Raw genomic sequence first — 19,162 nt, 5'->3', positions numbered from 1 at the left:
ATTTACATTTATTGTTTAATTGGTTTCATGTAGACACAGTAAATAACCCTGCAACATGACTCCATCTTTCCAGTGTATCAAGTGGCACTGATCACTTCCTCTGCAAGCTATTCAAACACATGCACAAGAGAGCCACGTCAGGCCTGCAACAAAAGGAAAGAATGCAATGAGCGAACCCCAATCCACTGTACCACATCACATGCAGTCAGGGCTTTAAGTGGAATGAAAAAACTAGGGGGTCTCTCAAAGGGGCGTGGCTGGTGTAATTAAGGGTGTGGCTTTAAAAAGCGCAAGGTAAAAATCTGTGCTTAGCATAGTGTGGGGTCCAACTGGTATTTTGCTGCTTCTTTCATTGCATCCAGATATATAATACAATAAGTAACATTGCACTTACAACAAGTCAGGACTATTGGCTTTGCCAATAGTTGTTAGTTGTGTAAGATAAATAAGCAACAACTATGGCTTTGTTGTATAGAATATTGAAAATGCTTCAGTTTTGGAAAGCTGAGACTGTGAAAGAACTATAAGGAGTTTCTTTGAAGTTACCTCAAAGGCAGTGAAGGGCGGTACTGCTGCAGAGGGCAAAAATGGAGATCCCGAAAGGGACCCGTCTCGGCACCTGCTTTTTAGAACTGCTGGTGGTGAGCACCGGCAGGAGCTGGACCACTTAAAGCCCTGCATCCAGTACGACAAGATCCCCTGTCCTACATCACTTTTCTGGACTGCACCACCCCACTGTGCCGATCTCTCACCCCCTGCCCACTTATCTCCTTGGCACGTGTTTGTGTCCATAACCAATAGGTTTCTTCTCTTAGAAAGACCCTGCGTATGACTGCAAACTCTAGAGTGACAGGTATGGGTGTAAGACGATGTACAGAATTATTACAATAGCTCAGTGAGCTGGTCTATACTGCAGAAAGGTCTTGCTTAGCTTGAAGGTCAAGGGTTAAACCTCTGCATGCCCACTCAGCCTCTCATCTTTTCTTGTTTATTCAGATGAGAAATATGAAGTCCCTTATTACGGGTAGCCTCTTAGTTCCAATGGAACTGATAATAACCACCACTGTCAACATTGAAAAGGTTCGTTTTTCATTTGGCTGCTGAAAAGTCTGTGGAAGATGAGGAATTCTCATGGGAATTAAACTTGGATTTACTAATTCTCCCTTCCCTGGTAATTCCTCATTTGCCAGTGGACTCTGAGAGTTCAACTCATAATGGCCTGGATTTTACCCTCCCCAGGTACCTGTAATTCTGTGGATGATGAAATTACACCCATTATCTAGGCCACGCGCAATGACGGCCTAAACTGGATTAAAACAACACAAGTGAGCCGCACATACACCTTCTGAAGTATACATGTGCTTGAGAATGTTTTTAACTGCACTGCTACCGCCCAAAAGGCTTAGCCCTCATTGCATTGACTCCAGAAAGACAAAAGCCTGAGTGTACTTGTGAGGGGTTGAAACTGTGACCTAAAGGGCTGCAGTGGGATCCAAAAATCAGCCCTGGCAACAATGTTCAAACCGGCCCACACTGCTGGCGGCTGCGACTAGAATGGGGTCTTGAGTGCATAGTTGGGTCACAGCAACCCATGTTGTTACGAAAGCAACCCTTGTCTGAACCTACTGGGGAAATACCAGAATGGAGAGTCTAGACCTAATGACCTGCAAGCAGAAACCTGCATTTTGCTTATCTTCTTCATTGGCTGCCTTGAAAGCTAACAGCCTGCTGAATGCTGTTGAAGTCGTACTAACTGTGCCGCATCCAGAGGACTGCATGGCAACTACTTGGTGGTCTGCTAGACCAACTGCCTTAAAGCTGAGCAAGAATACCATTCTCTTCCTATCCCTTCTGCTGATAAAGACCAGAAGGAGACCTTCTCAGCTCTGATCATGAAGCTGGAACGACCTGTAAAGCTGTAGGTTCCTTTTGTTTGGGTAAGTGTGCAGGGCCCTGCCCCAAACCAATTTATCAAGCTTTGGTTTATGGTTGATCCATAGCTTGCTGTCATTTGTTCTATAGGCAAAAGTGGTCCTTGAAGCCATATTGTCGGGCCATTTCTGGTAGTTCTTTCTGGGTGTTTTATTCCTTCTAGAAACTTTGGGTCCAGCACTTGAAAAAGGCTTGAGGCCACCGTACCTATTATCTATTAGTGGAAATACTCCCTACCCCCCCCAACACCCACTTTTTCTACAGGTTACAACTTACCCTCCTTTTAGGTCGAGCCTGGGCAGCGGATGTGCTGCTCTGGAAGGCATGCAGTATTCAGGTATGGACTTGAAGCTCCTCCCACCCTCCACCCATTTCATTGGCTTGTGTCATTGTCCACTGTAAACTGTGGCTTTTCGTTGGTCAATAGGCTTAGTAGTCCCTCTTTGGTACCACCTTGTCTCATTTTGCAACCTCCTATGGCAACATGCCCTGTTACGTGTGTTGTTACTCGGTAGGCTTTAAATACAGCCTCCGAGCACTATTTTCTCACATAGCTTTGTCCTGCCTGCAGTAGCAGGCAGGACACGCTCTCTCCTAACGCTTTAAAAAAAAAATTATTGCACGGGCGCCAAACGCATTTGTAAGGCAATAGGTCTGGCATTTGCGGGAGTTTAAGCTATTGACATTGTAAATGACAATGCCTTTTATTTATATGTTTTAAAAACAACACATAAATAAAAGGCATTGTCATTTACAATGCCAATAGCTCAAACTCTCGTATATGTGAAACCTATTGCATCGCAAATGCTTGTTTCCCAGTGCACTTTTCATTAGTCCGTGTTACAGCTTCCACCTTTTCCTTTTCCACCCAGACCTGAAGAAGCATTTTTCAGGCTACGGTTGATGGTGGACCCCTTCCGTTAGTGCAATGTTTAGTATTCCAGCAGACACTTTTGTGAGTAATCTCCCTCCATGAAGAGCCCTGTTGTCTGCCTTCAGGCCGAAGGAATCCGGCTATGGTAGTCCTAACCCTAACCGATGTATACCAGAATGTCTTAAAACGTAGGATATTACATATGTGTCCTGACAGACTTAAAGGTGATTGACAACCCTGCATTCTCAGTTTCTCTTTTGATGTTTATTTCGACAGGGCTTTAAGTTGGTCGCGTCCCTCTGGGTAATAAGCCCATTAGTAATTATTAACAGCAATGAAACGGGTCCTTATCGGGCCCTATATTCATATCCTTTACTTTCTTGGCAAATAACACTGATTGATTTCTGAACAATTCATGCAAAAAAAATGTATGGTAATCCATATCAGCGATTTAGTTCCTGTTTATATTTCATATTTTACTTAATCTTGCACCAAAATACCAGTTGGGTGGCACATTATAGGGACCACAGAAATTGAGTTTACTTGTTTAAGCCACGGCCTTAAGTACATAAGCCACACCCCTTTTAGAGAGCCCCCACTTTTCTCATCTCACTTAGAGCCGTGCATTTTGATCAACCTGTTAGAGAACATGACAAACAGAGAGGCGCTGCGTCTGTCACTTCCCTCTGGATACTTAATTACTCTTCCATCAGGAAGCCCTGAGGGACTTTCTCAGGCATATGAGTCTCTATACAAATTATACAAATGCTACAATACAATAAAGCACAATCCAAGAAAATGAACACAATACAACAAAGTAATTCAACATTCTGCGTCTGAATTATTAGGCAGTTATTCAGGCCACTTACAGAAATGGGAAACTGCTTGTTCTTTTGTCCATAATCCCCAACACTAGACGTTTGCAGCCTCTCTCAAATAGGCTTGGTTAACAAGCACAACAAGCATTGGTAAAAACCAAAAGATATGAATTACATTTGAAATCATAATTTCAAAAAATAAAACGTATTGCACTGCAAAAATAAAGCCATCATTATTGTGTTCTGTGTAGAAAGCATCTATCAGATAAAGAATTTGATGTGTGATGATTCAGTGTACTTTTGAGATGTAAAATTGTCCCTCATGCATTGCTAAATAATTTGCAAACACTTCATAGGATGCAGCAGGATACACCAAACGGCCAATGGCATATGGTGAGAGAAACATACTCACTGGGGTGCAGCTGAAGTCCATTCTATGTCTATTGTAAGGAACTGGTAGCAATAGGTCTTACAGACAGCTGTGATGTCAAGCCAGGCCCCGGAAACATTGGAGTAGTTTGGTATATGGCCAGAAGTCACCTTGATGAATAAAAGTTGATGTCACTGCATAGATTTTTCTCTTCATGTTTAGTTTCTGCTTTTAATGTACAAAGCAGTCTAAAAATGAGGAATCCGAATAAGGGCAAATCGATTTAACTTTGCTTTGACAGTAAAAATGAAACATTCATGAGATCTGAGATGTAATTTTCTACTTAGAATTTGCATTGGCAGAACCCATGCCAGCTGCATCCTTCTCCCTGCCACATGTGGAAGGGCTGAGTTCACAAGGGACGTGCCTAACACAGGAGCTGTGTGCGCTCACACTGCTGTTCGAGGTATGGTGCTCAAGGCTGGGAGAGTGCAGGACAGAAAACGAACGGTGAGTGCGCTCACACAAACAGAAGGCCGACATAGCGTGGTTTCGAACTAGAGGTCAGAGGGTCCAAGAGAGATGACGTAAGTGTGAAAATATGGTGTTTCGATGCATCAGAGTGTTCCCAGTGGGTCGAATATTTATTCTTTATGTTTTCATGTGGAAAGTCATGCTTTCTTGAGGCCTTTGTGATGTTATATTTATTGAGCATGCCCAGGAGTGTGACATCCTTCTAAAGCAGTGGTCTTCAAACTGTGGGGCGCGCCCCCCTAGGGGGGCATGGAGTCATCTCAAGGGGGGCGCCAGTCCACATCACATCAGTGGCAGGCAGAAGCCCCAGAACGCACTCACTAGTGGATTTAATTGGTGCATTTTGTAACATGTTTTTGTCATTGTGCATTTTCGGCCTTATTTTTTAAGGGAGTTGGGCTTTTCCTGAGAACGGCTTGGATTCGTGTAAGGAAGAGAAGAAACAGCCTCGGAAATTATAAGGTAGCAAAGACCTGCCCACTGTCACAGTGCACCTGTCCCTCACTTTGATTTGACAGTGGCACATTGGCTGTGGATGTTTTACAATTCCAGCAAGGGATTCTGTTGTATATTATCAATACATGCATGTTTAGTATTTCAGTTTCATTACTCAGCATGTGGTGGGTGACATTTCTTTGTGCAACCATCGGAGGAGGTCGCTCTAAATGACACAGAGGACCATGTTTAGGAGAGTCTTTTCCGGCCCCAGGCAGATTTTCTCCTCACTGGCGGAGCCCCATCCGGGTTAGAATTAATCATGTTCACCTCTGCCTTGTGTTGGAGGGCAGCATACTGACTTGTTTCCCAGGAAAGCGTCTGTCTTTTAAAGGTGGCCACTTGTGGGTCCTACAGTGGGCTTCGTTACTATCTGCTGTGTTGTACTTTTAAGCAGAAAATAGGGGTGCCACCTTTCCCAGGGAAAAATAATGGTGATATTTTCAGGTTTCAAAATTCTGCAAAGGCCTGAACAGGATACTTAAATAGAACTTTACATATACTCATCTGTATACAGTTTTACCATGGATTTTTAGTCTGTGTTTACTTTTATTATCAGTCAGGTATTATTAAGAGAGCTCCAGAACGCATTTTAAAGTGCATTCTTATAATTACTGTTTAAAGTATGTACACATAAGGGGAAAAGGTACTGGTGTCTGACAGTTCTGCTAATTTTGGTATTGGCCGGGTCACTGAGGGATAGTATGTTAGTGACCTACCATTGCAAATGTTTTTTTAACAGTTCCTAGAACTTTTTAATGCTTCTCATTGCTTAAAAGTTTGCAATTTCTGATATCTAGCTCCTTCAATGCCCTTCATTGCTTGTTTTTGGTCATGGGAAAGTCTTACTCCGAGTGTCGTACATTTGGTCGTTGAATGTCACTCCTAAGCAAAATTAAACCTTGGGAATGTGACACATAAGCAGTCTAAAAACTTGGAAACTATGGTCTGGGTGCAAATTTGCAGGACTTTCAGAATAGGACGTTGTTAGTACAGATCAGGATGTTGCTTTGCAGAGAAGATCTGAATGGGGCTTTGGTAAGAGGACCTGGATGGGGCTTTTGCCCAGTGGAATTCCCAATATACGGCTGATTTAGTTAATCTTCTTACCGATGTCTCGATATGCCCTTTTGTATGTTTGAGGGGGGGGCTGACCCCCAAACATTTTGCTTAGGGGGGGGGCTTGACAGAACAAAGTTTAAAGACCACTGTTCTAAAGGGTGAGACTCGCACACAAGGAGTGAGCCTGGAGCTATCTGAAATAACATAACCTAAATAGATCTCAGCAGAAAAAAAGTGCTTCATGTTTAGGGCAGGGGCTCGAGTTGTAGTCGGCTCTGTTTTGTATTGAACTGCAGTAACCGACCTGGGCTGCACTTACTCTGTCTGCGGAGCACTCTGGGCATGCTCTCGCTGTAGCACAGCCCCTGCAGGCTGCATTGACATGCCAGCGGTGCCGTGGTCCAGGAGGATGGCGCGCGCCTCTGCTCCCGGGTCTTGGTATGCACGCGGGTCCTCGCGGTGCCGGGCTGATAAATGAGCACAGGGCGCGAGCCCCGGCTCATAGGCCGCATTGTACGCAGGCAGCCGCCTGTTCAGTTCACTGTGAAATTGACATTGTGAAATCCGGCTTTGGAAATGGCTTGATCCAGATAAAGCGTTCCACCTCTCCGCTCCCATTCAGGCTCAGCCGCTTCCCCTATTTGTCCTTGTGACATCTCAGGGGTGAATCAGCATCTTCAAGAAGAAGAAGGGGGGTTGCAGCCCTGCTGGTTGAGGATGCGCTGTGGTTCGTTGTCCGAAGACAGACCGGGCACAAGAATGGCTGGGGGAATTCGGGACAGTGGCGCTGGGTGAGAGTCCGTAGCAACCAGACACGCTGACCTATCTGGAAATGCTTTAATTCCTCCATAAATTAGTGTGCTTGCCAGTCGGGAAATCTAGCCCTGTCTCATGCCTTAATAACTGAATACACGTACGACAGCTCTGAAAACGAAGTAGCTTCAAGGCACTTTTTTTTTTTTTTTTTTACTATATCAAGGGTCAGGCAAGCAACTGCAAAAGTATTTTCCTGAAACCCCACGCCTTCAGTCCTAGGCTTTCTGTTGTCACGGATTGCAGCATGGCACTTTTGACCAACATCAACTGAAGTGAAACAAATGTATCATGAAAGCCCACCATGAGGAAGCGGTGTCCCTGCTGGCATGATGTCACATGGCGTACCAACAGAAGTGGTATTCAGGAAAATGGCGCTCCAGAAAAGCATTCACCACTGCTGGCGGGAGCCTTGTTCCGCGAGGCCTGCTGCAGGCACCGGTCTCTGGAGCTGTGCGTGCTTGCACAGCTGTATGGCGGACCGGCTCCTCTGATCACCATGGGAGAAGCATGTTTGACTGTGTGTGAAGTCGCTGCGTGGGGTGCGTAACGCAGAAAGCATTATGCAGAATACAGCCCCCCCCCGTCCCCAACCACGCAGGCTTTTCTGTCCATGACACACATTATTATTCATCTTGGGGTCCATTGTGCAAGCGCTGTTCATAATCCCTGCCGCACTCCGCTGCCTTACCCTATCCTCCTCTTCCTTCCCATCAACCCTTTTCAAAAGGCACTCGCCATCTGCAACGTCCCTTTTTCCAATTCTCTGTCTTATGGTCCTTGACTCTCCCTTTTGTCTCTCTCTCATTCAGTGTTTCCCTCTCCTGCTTTGTTTTTACCTTTTGCCAAGAGACCACTTTAGTTGTTCATCAGCCTCATGTTTTTTTCAGTAAAGTTTATATTAAAAATACATATGGGTATGCATTCATATAATGGCATTCGATCAGCGCACTTCATTCATTGAGCTGTCACTCACATTTTACTTCTGTCCACCAATATATACACCATGGGGAAATGGGTCAGCCCACTTCATCCATTGGCTATTTTGCACTGTGAGTGATGGCATGTTACCCGAACGCAAGCGCACAGCCGCTTGCAAAGGAGCGCGCTTTAGAGTCAGGGTTGGTGTGCCTGGGCTGCTGACCCACTTCTTTATTTTTATATTGTTTATAGTTTTGCTATTTTACATATTGCACATATTTGAAAATTAAAATGTATTGCACGTTTGTCATGGTCTGATCTGTTGGATTTGCAGTGCTTCCTTCCTCTCTGCCCTGATCCCCCGCCTCTTCCATGACGCTCACTACTTTGTAGCAGTCTATCTCTAGCGGCGTGTTAAGACTGTACGGAGCACTTTTGCTTTCTACCTTTAGCCGGGGTGGTATGCCCACTTGTCGTCAAACTATGGTACACGGCTCATCTTCTAAGGTAGACAGGTGGGTGAATGGGGTAAAACTTGACATTGGTGCATGTTGGACCCTTCAATGAACAAAGAGGGAAATAACCCAAGTAAAAGCGGATAAGCAACTTGTACTGTAACTGTCCGTGCACATTTTGCTGCTCTACAAATAAACGTAACCATGCGCGCATGAGACTCTTACCCTCAGATCCCACCCAGACTAGCTGGAGAGATTCCTATGCAGACCCTAGACAGACATATGCCTTGTCTCACTTTCTACACTCGGTGCTTTGAAGCGCGTGCCTTTCCCCTCGGAATGATACGGTGTAGTACAGACATATTGCTGCCCCACCACCTTTCTGCCATGAGGTTTGCACACTGATTCAGCCTGCTCCTTGCTAGAAACTTATTTGTCCCTCATTTTGTGCTTGGATGCTGCAACCCAAACAAAGCAACAGGTTTTTTTAATATGACATGATACATAAGTTTTATTTTAAAAGTGTCCGTTGAGAGCTTTGTGTGCAACTAAAGTGCCGAGTACAGAACTTGGGCATTCGAGTTCAGAAATCCCACCACAAAACATCATTACCAGCATGAACTGGGGAACAGAAACTGTTGTGAGCCCCAAATCCCATCCGATGCAATAGAGTTGGAAGACGCTCCTCCAGGAGGCTTCTTGGCTGCAAGTCAGGCCGAGCTCTGTAAAGAGGCTGCCTCTTTGTGATGAGCTCTGGCGCGCTGGCACAAGCCCCTGTAATTAGACGGCGATGGACTGAACTGCAGCCGTCCTTTATCGGCCGGGAGGTGGTGGGTCGCTGCCTGATTGTATTGAAATAATCATTTGCTAACGATGCAAACTGGATCATACAGCCTGGGCAGGCAGATTCCTTACCACACTGCGAGGAATGCCAGGGGCTAGCGAGTGTGCTGCGGAGGCCAGGAGGACCTCAGGAGCGGCATTGATGGGAACCAAGGGACGAGGTGGCTGGGGGAGGACAAGTGTCCTTCAAAAGCCCCTCTTTCTAATGCTCATCTTTCATGGCTTTGCCTCTTCTATGGAGTCCGGGTTCTTCCTACCGCTTCCTCCTACTCCGGACCCAGAATCGCGCATTGCTTGACCCAAAGGCGTGTTGTGTTGGTGGTGGTTGTAGGATGTTGAGGTGAGAGAAGAAGATTTTTTAATTGGAAGTCTAGATCTCTTGTTTCATTTTGTGTGTCAAGTCAACCAGTTGGGCTCATGGAATGGGCTACTGACATAGTGGGGAACTCTGTCTTTGGAGTCATCTGCATATGAGTTCGACCTCAGTCCGAAAAAGGAATAGACTGGACAGACCTTCTGGACCGTGACTTACCTGCCTTAACTGCAACCCCAGGCGTGTTAAAGGGACCACTGGCCTGGATCTGCATGCGCAGCTCACTGGTGTGGTTGAACACATTGCATCCTCATGTACAGCTCTATAGCGTGACGCAGCACAGAAACCCTCAGATACTCACGTACAGCTCCATGGCGCAATGCAGCAGAAGCCGTCTGATACTCACGTACAGCTCCATGGCATGACACAGCACAGAAACCCTCAGATACTCACGTACAGCTCCATGGTGTAACCAGCACAGAAGCCTTCTGATATTCACGTACAGCTCCGCGGTGTGACGCTACACAGACTCCTTTAGTGATTCACGTACAGCTCCAAGACGTGATGCAGCACAGAACCATTTGGACCTTGATCAAGAACACCATGGTGTGAAGCAGCACTGTACACCTTGAATCTTCAAACCGCGCCTTTCTGTGGCAAAGGAACAGTCGCCCTGCTTTTATCCGCAGCCAGCTGTCAGGGTTATTGTGTTTCGCACTTTGTAAATGTTGAGTTTTCAGGTACGAAGTTAAAAATTATATTTCAAATTCATTTTAAAAACCCCTGCATCCTGTATTTGCATTTATCTCCTTAAAATGATTGCCGTGAGGCTCATAAATCCATTGGCACATATGAGCAGACCTTTCAGCGACTGGGAGGGGTTGCAGTTTACTCCCTGACAATAGACCTCTTTGTTTCGTATATTAAACACACGAACCCAGGCCATGTGTTTGTCGCTTAACTCTGCCCATCCAATGCAAACCATGGCACAGTCTGCACCAGTGCAAAACGGCCAAGCGTGCTCTACACTGCCCGGTGGGGTGCCTGTGTCCCAGGCCCATTCCATCGTTGGACTCTCTGCAAGGAGACCTTAACGGGCTATTGTTATATTGCCCAGTGGAAGCAAGTGTACTAAAATCACCAAGACATGGTGTTACGACCCTATTGTCCTAGGATCATCTTCAACAACTGTCCTTGAAGTCCTCGATTTATCTCCTTGCTAAACCTGTAAACGACTCTTTCCCAATCCCCACAGCTCTCTGTTGCACTGTATCCTGTTGCTGAAGTAAATAAATCAGAGATCGGACTTGCATGGTAAAATTAAATTTCATAATACAAAAATGCCATGTGGAAAAAAACAAATCCTAGTCGAGCAGGCAACATTTTACGTTCTGGGTTTATTGTGGTTCATTAAATTGAAGCCAGAATTGGAACCAGAACCCACAACAAAATACTGTGAGTGGGAAAACACTCACAAGGCCAGTAAGCCAGCGCCATCCCCTGTTTCTAAGGGCTGAAGCACACTCTGCTATCAAGCGCCTAGTGGAGGGCATTGAAGGTTCCAAGGATCTGATGGGTTAAATGAGGACAATCCATAATGTCCCAGAGGGGGCTCTTTTTATGCAGAATTTCAGAGGGCTGCCACCGCCTCCTTGGCACTGGGGTTTGATTGAACAACGTCCAATGGTCACGTTAAGCGCCTGGGGCCACGGGCTTTGTGTGCCATGGATCGGGGTAGGGTGGCTTTGCATGGCCCTGTTGCTGGGATTCGTACACACCGGCATCCACTCACCACCTCCCCGGTGTCCTGGGAAACAATTGGCTATGCGGGTGAAAGACCAGAGCGAACCGCAGGAATGCAATGTTCGATTTGCACATGGCCAAGGCATGAAGGGGAATTTTGACCCCAGGAGATTGCGGGCAGCGTCCATCTACCTCTCATTGTTCTCCTTTCATACAGGAAAAGTAAGCAAGGTTCATACTGTTTTCATAGCTGCAACTGGGCAGCGTGCAGCCCAATACTAGTGAGCATCACAATTCAGGGCTGCCCTGGCACACATCCCAGAGCTCCACTAATGGACTCAAAAGCCCTTTGTCATCAAAGTTCCTGGTGGACCCCCAGCTCTGTTAGCCAGCATGGATGGCCAGACATCGCCCTCAGACCAACACACTCCGCTGTCTCCCAGTATTGTCTGCTGTACCACTCCCAGCTGCGGATTCTGTGCCATGGGGGTAAATCAGTGGGTTGAGTGTCTGCTGCAGGCTTGAGGCACAGAAGGACTGGCCCATTCTGAGTCTGAAATGAGCCACACAGAGATGGGGGAGATCAAGAAATGCTTAAGTGCCCGTCTCGGTCTTTTGTTGATCTGACGGCCTCTTCCAAACACAAACTTCCAAAGCAAAGGATGAAATGATGTGAGGTCGGTATGCTTTATCCTAAAATTCCCTAGTGTAATTAGGTGTGTCTGATGATGAGTAGGGAATTTTGAGCCTGAGAACTGGCATAAGAACTCACAAACTTCGAATTAGGCTCCCACTTCAGCTGCCCACAACACTTGTTTGAAAAACGTTGTGGCCCTAGAGAACCCTTCGCTTTCTGTCTGTTTGGTCTGTGTCTGAGCTTTTCAGAGTTCAGCGGATTAAGCAGCAAAGGCGGAAGCAGATACAGTGGCCCGCCCAGGATCAGAGTGTTGGTCCACACAAACTCTGATTAGAACCCAGTGCTTTTGGTTTCAAAATCCACAACTAACCAGTGGATCGTACATCATTCCTAAAGTATCATTTCCTTGTATGTATTTCACAAAGATCTAAACGCTACGTTTTTTGCAGTGTTCCCGCGCACATAAACTAAATCCACTTATTAAAGGGGAACTGTGAAAGGTGGAAGGCCGGACTAAATCTATGAAATGCGCCTAGAATTTAACTGTAGAGCAATAGAATATTTAAAAGCCCGAGGAAAATTACATAATTTAAAAACTATTGGAGTGCGCACCTGTGAACATATCCTACCATGAAATCCTTGTCTCCTATTTTATTGTTTGCAAAATGTTCCAAAGTTCCTGACTGGGGCGATTTTCTTGAAAGAAAGGCCCAGTGCATTGTGGGTAATCACATTTACAGCGTGGACGGTCGGGGCGAGGCAACAGAAGTAGGATGGCCGATTGCAAAGTGTGATAATGCGCAAAGTGTCGATGCCTCTGAAAGGCTGGTTGTGTTGATGCAACGTTAGTCACGTGCAGCGCCAGGAGGCTTCGTTAGGAGTGACAGTTGCGCTATATAAACCTTCCTTTTCATTTCATTTCATTTCATTTCACGTGTTGCATTTTGGGCAACTACTTCTGCCCGAGCTTTACTGTCCTTTCTGCGACTCCTGCCTTTCTGCTTTGTGACGTTTCACCTTTGAAGGAAACCAAAACGGTCACAAGAATGACTCTGAATGTCTTACGCTTTTCCCCCTCATTCCCTCATTGCCTGTCCCGCTGTAGTGTACTCAAGCCCCCCCCCCCCCCTCTCCCCTCCCCTCCGGAACAGTTCTCTTCATTACCGCGTCATAAGCATAGTGCAGGGCACAGGCAGCTGGGAGCAGAAGGCTCCCGCGTGACAGATGCTTCAGGCCCCCCTCATCCTCCCATGAAAGGCCTCGTACCCCGGAGCCGTGGCCCCTTTGTGTGAGGAAGAGTCTGTGGCAGCTCTTGACACAGTTGTCGGTAAACTTTATTGTTTCTGTGAATGTTCTAAAACTGCTGCCTTCCATCTGGACTCCTGGCAGGGCTCGCGCTTTCAGTTTGCAGCGACGCCATGTTTTGGTCCCCCGCAGACATATTAAATTCATGATTACAGTCAAGTTCTCTGGAAGCTGTCAGATCGAGGCCGTATCCTGAAACACTCCTTGGAGTTGGAGCCTGGCCAGGCGGATCTCCGTCCCGCAGAGTCCTTTCCTTCACTCCGTGTTTATTGAGTGAGTGAGTGAGTGAGTGAGCTTCTCATATTGTGATCAATTACAGAGCAAACCACCTGTGGGCACACGTTGGGCTTCTGTTTGAGGGTGGAGAACATAGGCATGTTGTGAAATCAAATCACAGGAGCATGTCCTCCATTCTTCTGGGCAAGAAGGCACTCCTAGCCTGAGACAATTTTCACACGCTCAGTGCATTCTCAAGCCTTCCCTGGACTGCTTAGTGGGAGTACAATCCACGGGGAAGCGAATCACGTGCTGTTGGGTGCCATATTAGATAATAACTATTCTCTGAGATCCTTGGACATGCACAAGTCCGCTTAGTATAGTTGGGACCTTTGAAATGGGCTGTCATGGCCATGGCCTCAGCACTCCGGACTCTCTGTGCAGCAGGATGTATGTTGCAGATAAGGAGTTAGACAGCCTTCAAAGGTTTGTCAAGAAGGAGCTAATGCATTCCTGGCAGGTGACCTGCTCCAGTGCCGTCTTAATGCATGGGCATGCTGGGCAATTGCCCAGGGCCCCCACGAGCTTAGGGGCATCCTGCAGACTAGAATTGAACACACATTTTCTGTTAAACAAATGTAGGCATGGCCCGGTGCACTGCTTTACCCAGGTGCCAATAATACTGTGAAGACAGCCCTGACTTGCTCTGTCAATATCTTTAATCCAACTCTCCTTTTAAGGAGGGAAAGGTGCATCTCGGGCCTCTGATTGTGCGTAGCAGCAGGGAAACGGAGCATCCCTTCTGACAGCGCAGAGGTCCAGCTACAGTAGGCTTCTGGCCTTTCAGTGCTCCTCTGAGGCCCCTCTGCTGGATGACGCTGTCAACAGCAGCCACCACTTCACACACAAGCCACCCTTGTGTGAGCAGTGCGAGCGTTACTGCTCCTTCCCTCTGTGTGGTTGGATGTAGACACGTGGTGAAGAGCATTCAATCCTGTGTGCGGGGCGATGTTTGGGGTATCTGGCTCTCAGAGGTGGACTGGCTATTCTGTGGTGACACATAGGGCGGAAGACACACGAAAGCTGCCTAGCGGGGTCATGGGAAGGGTATTTCTGCTCTAGATGAGACATGATCACTGCGTGAGAGATTTCGGGTCTGACTGGGAACTGAGCTATACCAGTCGCTGGATCTCCTAGAGGTGACCTGCTCCCAAACCCTTTTTTGTTAGTTCATTGGACAGTCGGGTAAAGCCTGATATCCACCGGCTGCACTGCCCTCCGCATCCCCCATCCAGGGGTGGACCTTTCAATCACCTGTTGGAAATCCACATTCTCACATTTGACTCTGGCCCATCTCACCAGCATCCAATTGCTGAGAGTTGGTGTAAATACACATCTCTGTTGCCAGAATATCTGGACTGCAGAGTCTTCGAATCTCTGGTTGTGAGGGTCTGCCTGAGAGCCCCTTTGAGTGTGTCCGAGTCCACACCTAACGCAATTCAGGAGCGCCTGTTGGGTCTCTGGAAGATGCCATGTACGGTGTGGCCATCGGGTCACCCCTGGGACCGTATGCAGCTTTCTGCAAGCTCCCTCGCCATTGCCTGCAATGGATGCTTTAATGGATTCTGTATGGCTGTGCATCGGTTATTTTGCCAACAATTGTTTTTGCTGCTTCTGCAATAGGAGTTTGACGTACTGAGCGGTGTGCGATAAAGGCAGTCTCATTTTCTTGACGGCTGTTATCTTTTGCTTCCACATTATTTGTTTTTTCTTCTAGTAATCAGCAATTTTGATTTTCTGAAATGAGCCCAAACATATCCTGTCACTCTCCGCTTTCCCTCTCATACCCATTGGTGCAGTTTCACCTTCCGAGATGGGGGTGGGGCTAGAGGGGGGTGCGTGATAACCACTGTGTGATGAATGGCTTGGCTTGCCTTCCCTTTCTGTGCATATGTGATGAGAAAAAACACATCCTGGCTGTGTACACAGCGCATTGATAATTACCAGCTTCGGTATCTCTAGCTCTGTGGCTTCGGGCAAAACCTGTGGCTTGTGCAATGTTTACTAATTCGGTACCATTGGCATATGAAGCAGCACAGGGTGCTACACGACCTATGGAAGGGACAGCATGGCAAGGGGAAAGTGTTCTCTGAAAGCAACTCGTCTGTGTGGTTTCTTCATCACACAAAGGGGTAAACTGTCTTTTCCAAGTGGCGATTACCCCGTAGGATGTTACCACGCATGTCTTTACCACACATGCCTTTACCGCGCAGCCCTTTTTTCTGGTATATTGCCATGTAATACTTTAGAACTAGTTTTTTTAAAGACATACTTACTATGTCATTTATAAAGTTTAAGGAGTTTTGGGGATTAGGGGATATGTAAGGGTTCAGGGCAGTAACGGGTTTGAAGGGGTTTTTATGGTTCAGAGTTGGGTGTGGCTTATAGTAAGGGTTTTAAAAGGGGTTTTAGGACTCAGGGGCAGGTAGTAGTAAAAGTGTATGGGACATTTAGAGTTCAGGTGCGGGTAGAGGTAAAGGGAGGTAAGGGGTTTATAGGGTTCCAGGGCGGGTAGTGTTAAAGAGCAGTAAGGCATGTGTAGGGTTTAGAGGCAGATAGTGGTTAAGGGATGTTTGTTTCAGCAGCAGACAGTAGTAAATACAAAGCATTGTAAAGGTCAACTCTTAAAACGTGTGGTAATGACTGATATTGACACATAGGGTATGAGCAATTTCTGTAACTTGCTTTTCTGTAATTGCATGATTATTTTGCAAATATGTTATGAGGCAAAATGCAAGTCTGTCATTTAGCACATATTGAACTTAAAAATGCATCCTTGCATCAATTTGGGATGCAGGGATGCATTCCAGGTTTAAAAAAGCACAAAAAACAAGTGCGGTAAACAACAGCTACTCGCATTCCATTTGTTTGCATTGTTTTTGCACTCCTGTGCTATACTTTGGATGTGTAAATATGCAACGTGGCCTGATGGCATAATTTCAAGAATTTTGTGCAACAAGTGTCAAAGGAAATTAGTGAAATTATGCAAATTGTGCCAGAACAATTCCAATTTGGTGCAGTCATAAAGCAGCTATGTTGCAGTGCTAAACTTGTTGGTACTGAGCCACTATGACTCCGGTAAGGAAAAGACCAATGTTGACTAAATATGTATTATTGTGTTTTTCACATTATCAGCTCTCTGGAACACATGGAAGCTAGGTTTGGGCAAAATTTGAATTCTGCTGGAAAACGGGAATTACTTGAAATTTTGCATTATGCTATTGCTCCTAACTTTATTACACAAATGCGCCCCTTCAGAAAAAACATTCTCACGCGACACCAGCAGGAGAGTTTCTTACATGTAAAAGGTCTCAGCAAGAGACATTTTCTACTTGACACTGGCAAACCACATTTCGTTACAAAAGCGTGCTTTCACAAAATGTTCATGGAAGTACAAACAAATTTGTGAGAAGAGTTACATAAATCTACTCACCCTTCTGAGCTACCTACACATTGGCAGACAGTAGTTTACCCACAGTGGGAATGGCCCACGAATGCTAGAGACGAGCCGTGAGCAATATGAAGGCAGGTGTGCAAAGACTGTAGTGATGCACTATAAGTTTGTGGTAGACAAGTGGGAAAGATTTAAGAGGCCGTGGCACATTATGTTCAATGTACAAAACAAATTGCGATGCCGCATAGCGAGACACAAAGAGGAAATTGCCTTGGTTCACACTTCACAAGTCCATGGGGCGGGGACTATTTGCAAGCGAAAGCACTTCTGCAACTCCTGAACCACATATGGGGCACAAAGTGATAAAACATCGATAACATGTCAGATTTTCCACTTCTGTTCTCTAATACGGAAATTAACGCAATCGACTAGAATCTTTTGGTGCTCGCTAAGACTCTACTGCAGATATTGTACACTATACTCCAGTATTCTGAAGTAGTGCTTTTTCGAATAGCATGCATTCTCCTTTTTTCCTTCTTTTAAAATATATTTAGTGCGTGGGCATAGATAGACTAGAGGTTTGGACGAGATCAATTACTGGGTTTAAATTTGGAGGGCTACATTTGTCTGAGCAATTGATATAAGACACTTCACTGTTTTTTAATCGGAAGCTTTGGATTAACTATAAATGTATATATTTTGTATTTTTTTTTAAAACATTCATGTTTAGGATTTGATTTTTCTCAGTTTCTTTAGTTTGTGTCAAAATTGCTGCAGCACTTTGCTAATGTATAACAATTGTGAAATATGTTGGAGAAAATCAAAATTAATGTCAGACTGGAATTAGAAAATGTCTATTGACCGCTGATTGAAATGTACTTTTCTGCTCTTTCAGAGGGAAGTAAACATCTGAAAATCCAACTCCGAAGGTGTTTGGACGTGGCATCTGCTTGCCTCGTCCATCTCTGAATTACAAATTGGAGAACAAAATAGAAGCATGGCGATGGTGAGTTGGAGGTGGACAGGTTGGATCTGCCTGTTTCTTCTAAATGCAGCAGTGACTGCCCTATCAAGACAGCCAACCCCCACAAAAAGAAACTTTACCACTTTCAGCGTTGAGAATGCAGACTGGACGTTTAACCACTTGGTAGTGGATGAAAGAACGGGACATGTGTTCCTCGGGGCGGTGAACAGGATCTATAAGCTGGACAAAGACCTCAAGGTTTTAGTAACCCATCAGACAGGGCCAGATGAGGACAACCCCAAATGCTATCCCCCTACAATTGTCCAGCTCTGCACAGAACCTTTGACCTTGACCAACAATATTAACAAAATGCTGCTAATCGACTACAAAGAGAACAGGCTGATAGCATGTGGCAGCTTGTACCAAGGTATTTGTAAGCTCCTACGACTTGATGACCTTTTCAAGCTTGGGGAGCCCTTCCACAGGAAGGAACATTATCTTTCTGGATTTAATGAAAGTGGTTCAGTGTTTGGAGTTATTGTTTCCCACACCAAAAATGATGACAAGCTCTTCATTGCCACAGCTGTGGATGGCAAACCAGAATATTTTCCTACCATCTCCAGCAGGAAATTGACTAAGCATCCAGAAGATGATGGGATGTTTGCCTATGTGTTTCATGATGAGTTTGTAGCCTCGATGATTAAGATCCCATCGGACACGTTCACTATTATCCCAGACTTCGACATCTACTGTATCTATGGCTTTAGTAGTGGTAACCATGTGTACTTTCTGACCCTTCAACCAGAGATGACTTCCTCTCAGAGCTCCGCCACCAAGGAGCAGGTCTACACGTCGAAACTTGTTCGTCTTTGTAAAGAGGACACAGCCTTTAACTCCTATGTCGAGGTCCCCATTGGCTGCGAGAAGAATGGCGTTGAATATCGGTTGCTGCAGGCGGCCTACCTCTCCAAGGCTGGTGCTATCCTAGCCAGGTCTCTGAACATTGGCCCAAATGATGATGTCCTGTTTACCATCTTCTCCAAGGGGCAGAAAAGAAGAGTAAAGTCCCTGGATGAAACTGCGCTTTGTGTTTTTGTGCTGAAGGAGATCAACGACCGTATTAAGGAAAGGCTGCAGTCCTGCTACAAGGGAGAGGGGACGCTGGATCTTGCTTGGCTGAAAGTGAAGGACATCCCCTGTAGCAGTGCTGTAAGTACAACCAGGCCTCTTAAACACTTGCTAATGAAATGATAATTCTGACATAGCTTAGAGGTTAAATTTTTAAATTATGTGTAAAAGATGACTTCATGTTATCAGGATCACACCTTTTCAAATCTTGGCCTTGATTTAACATTTTAGTGAACTCTGTTGTAGTCTTGGACCACTTCAGTTGATTCACGTTGACAAAACACC

General features: G+C 45.8%; 1 protein-coding gene across 4 annotated transcripts in view; it reads left to right on the top strand.

Annotated features, from left to right (window-relative positions):
- Positions 1-19,162, top strand: part of PLXNA4 (plexin A4) — a 1,024,340-nt gene that overhangs the window by 68,965 nt on the left and 936,213 nt on the right. For all 4 annotated transcript variants that reach the window (XM_085653587.1, XM_085653590.1, XM_085653588.1 and 1 more), the window contains one exon: positions 17,681-18,958. In XM_085653587.1, the coding sequence (XP_085509713.1) occupies positions 17,783-18,958 (1,176 nt within the window). In that variant the 5' untranslated portion in view covers positions 17,681-17,782. The remainder of the gene's footprint in view (positions 1-17,680; positions 18,959-19,162) is intronic.

Source organism: Triturus cristatus, chromosome 4_1 (assembly GCF_964204655.1).
Source record: "Triturus cristatus chromosome 4_1, aTriCri1.1, whole genome shotgun sequence".
Taxonomy (NCBI): domain Eukaryota; kingdom Metazoa; phylum Chordata; class Amphibia; order Caudata; family Salamandridae; genus Triturus; species Triturus cristatus.
The sequence above is the reverse complement of the archived record's forward strand: the minus strand, read 5'-3'. Positions and strand labels throughout refer to the sequence as shown.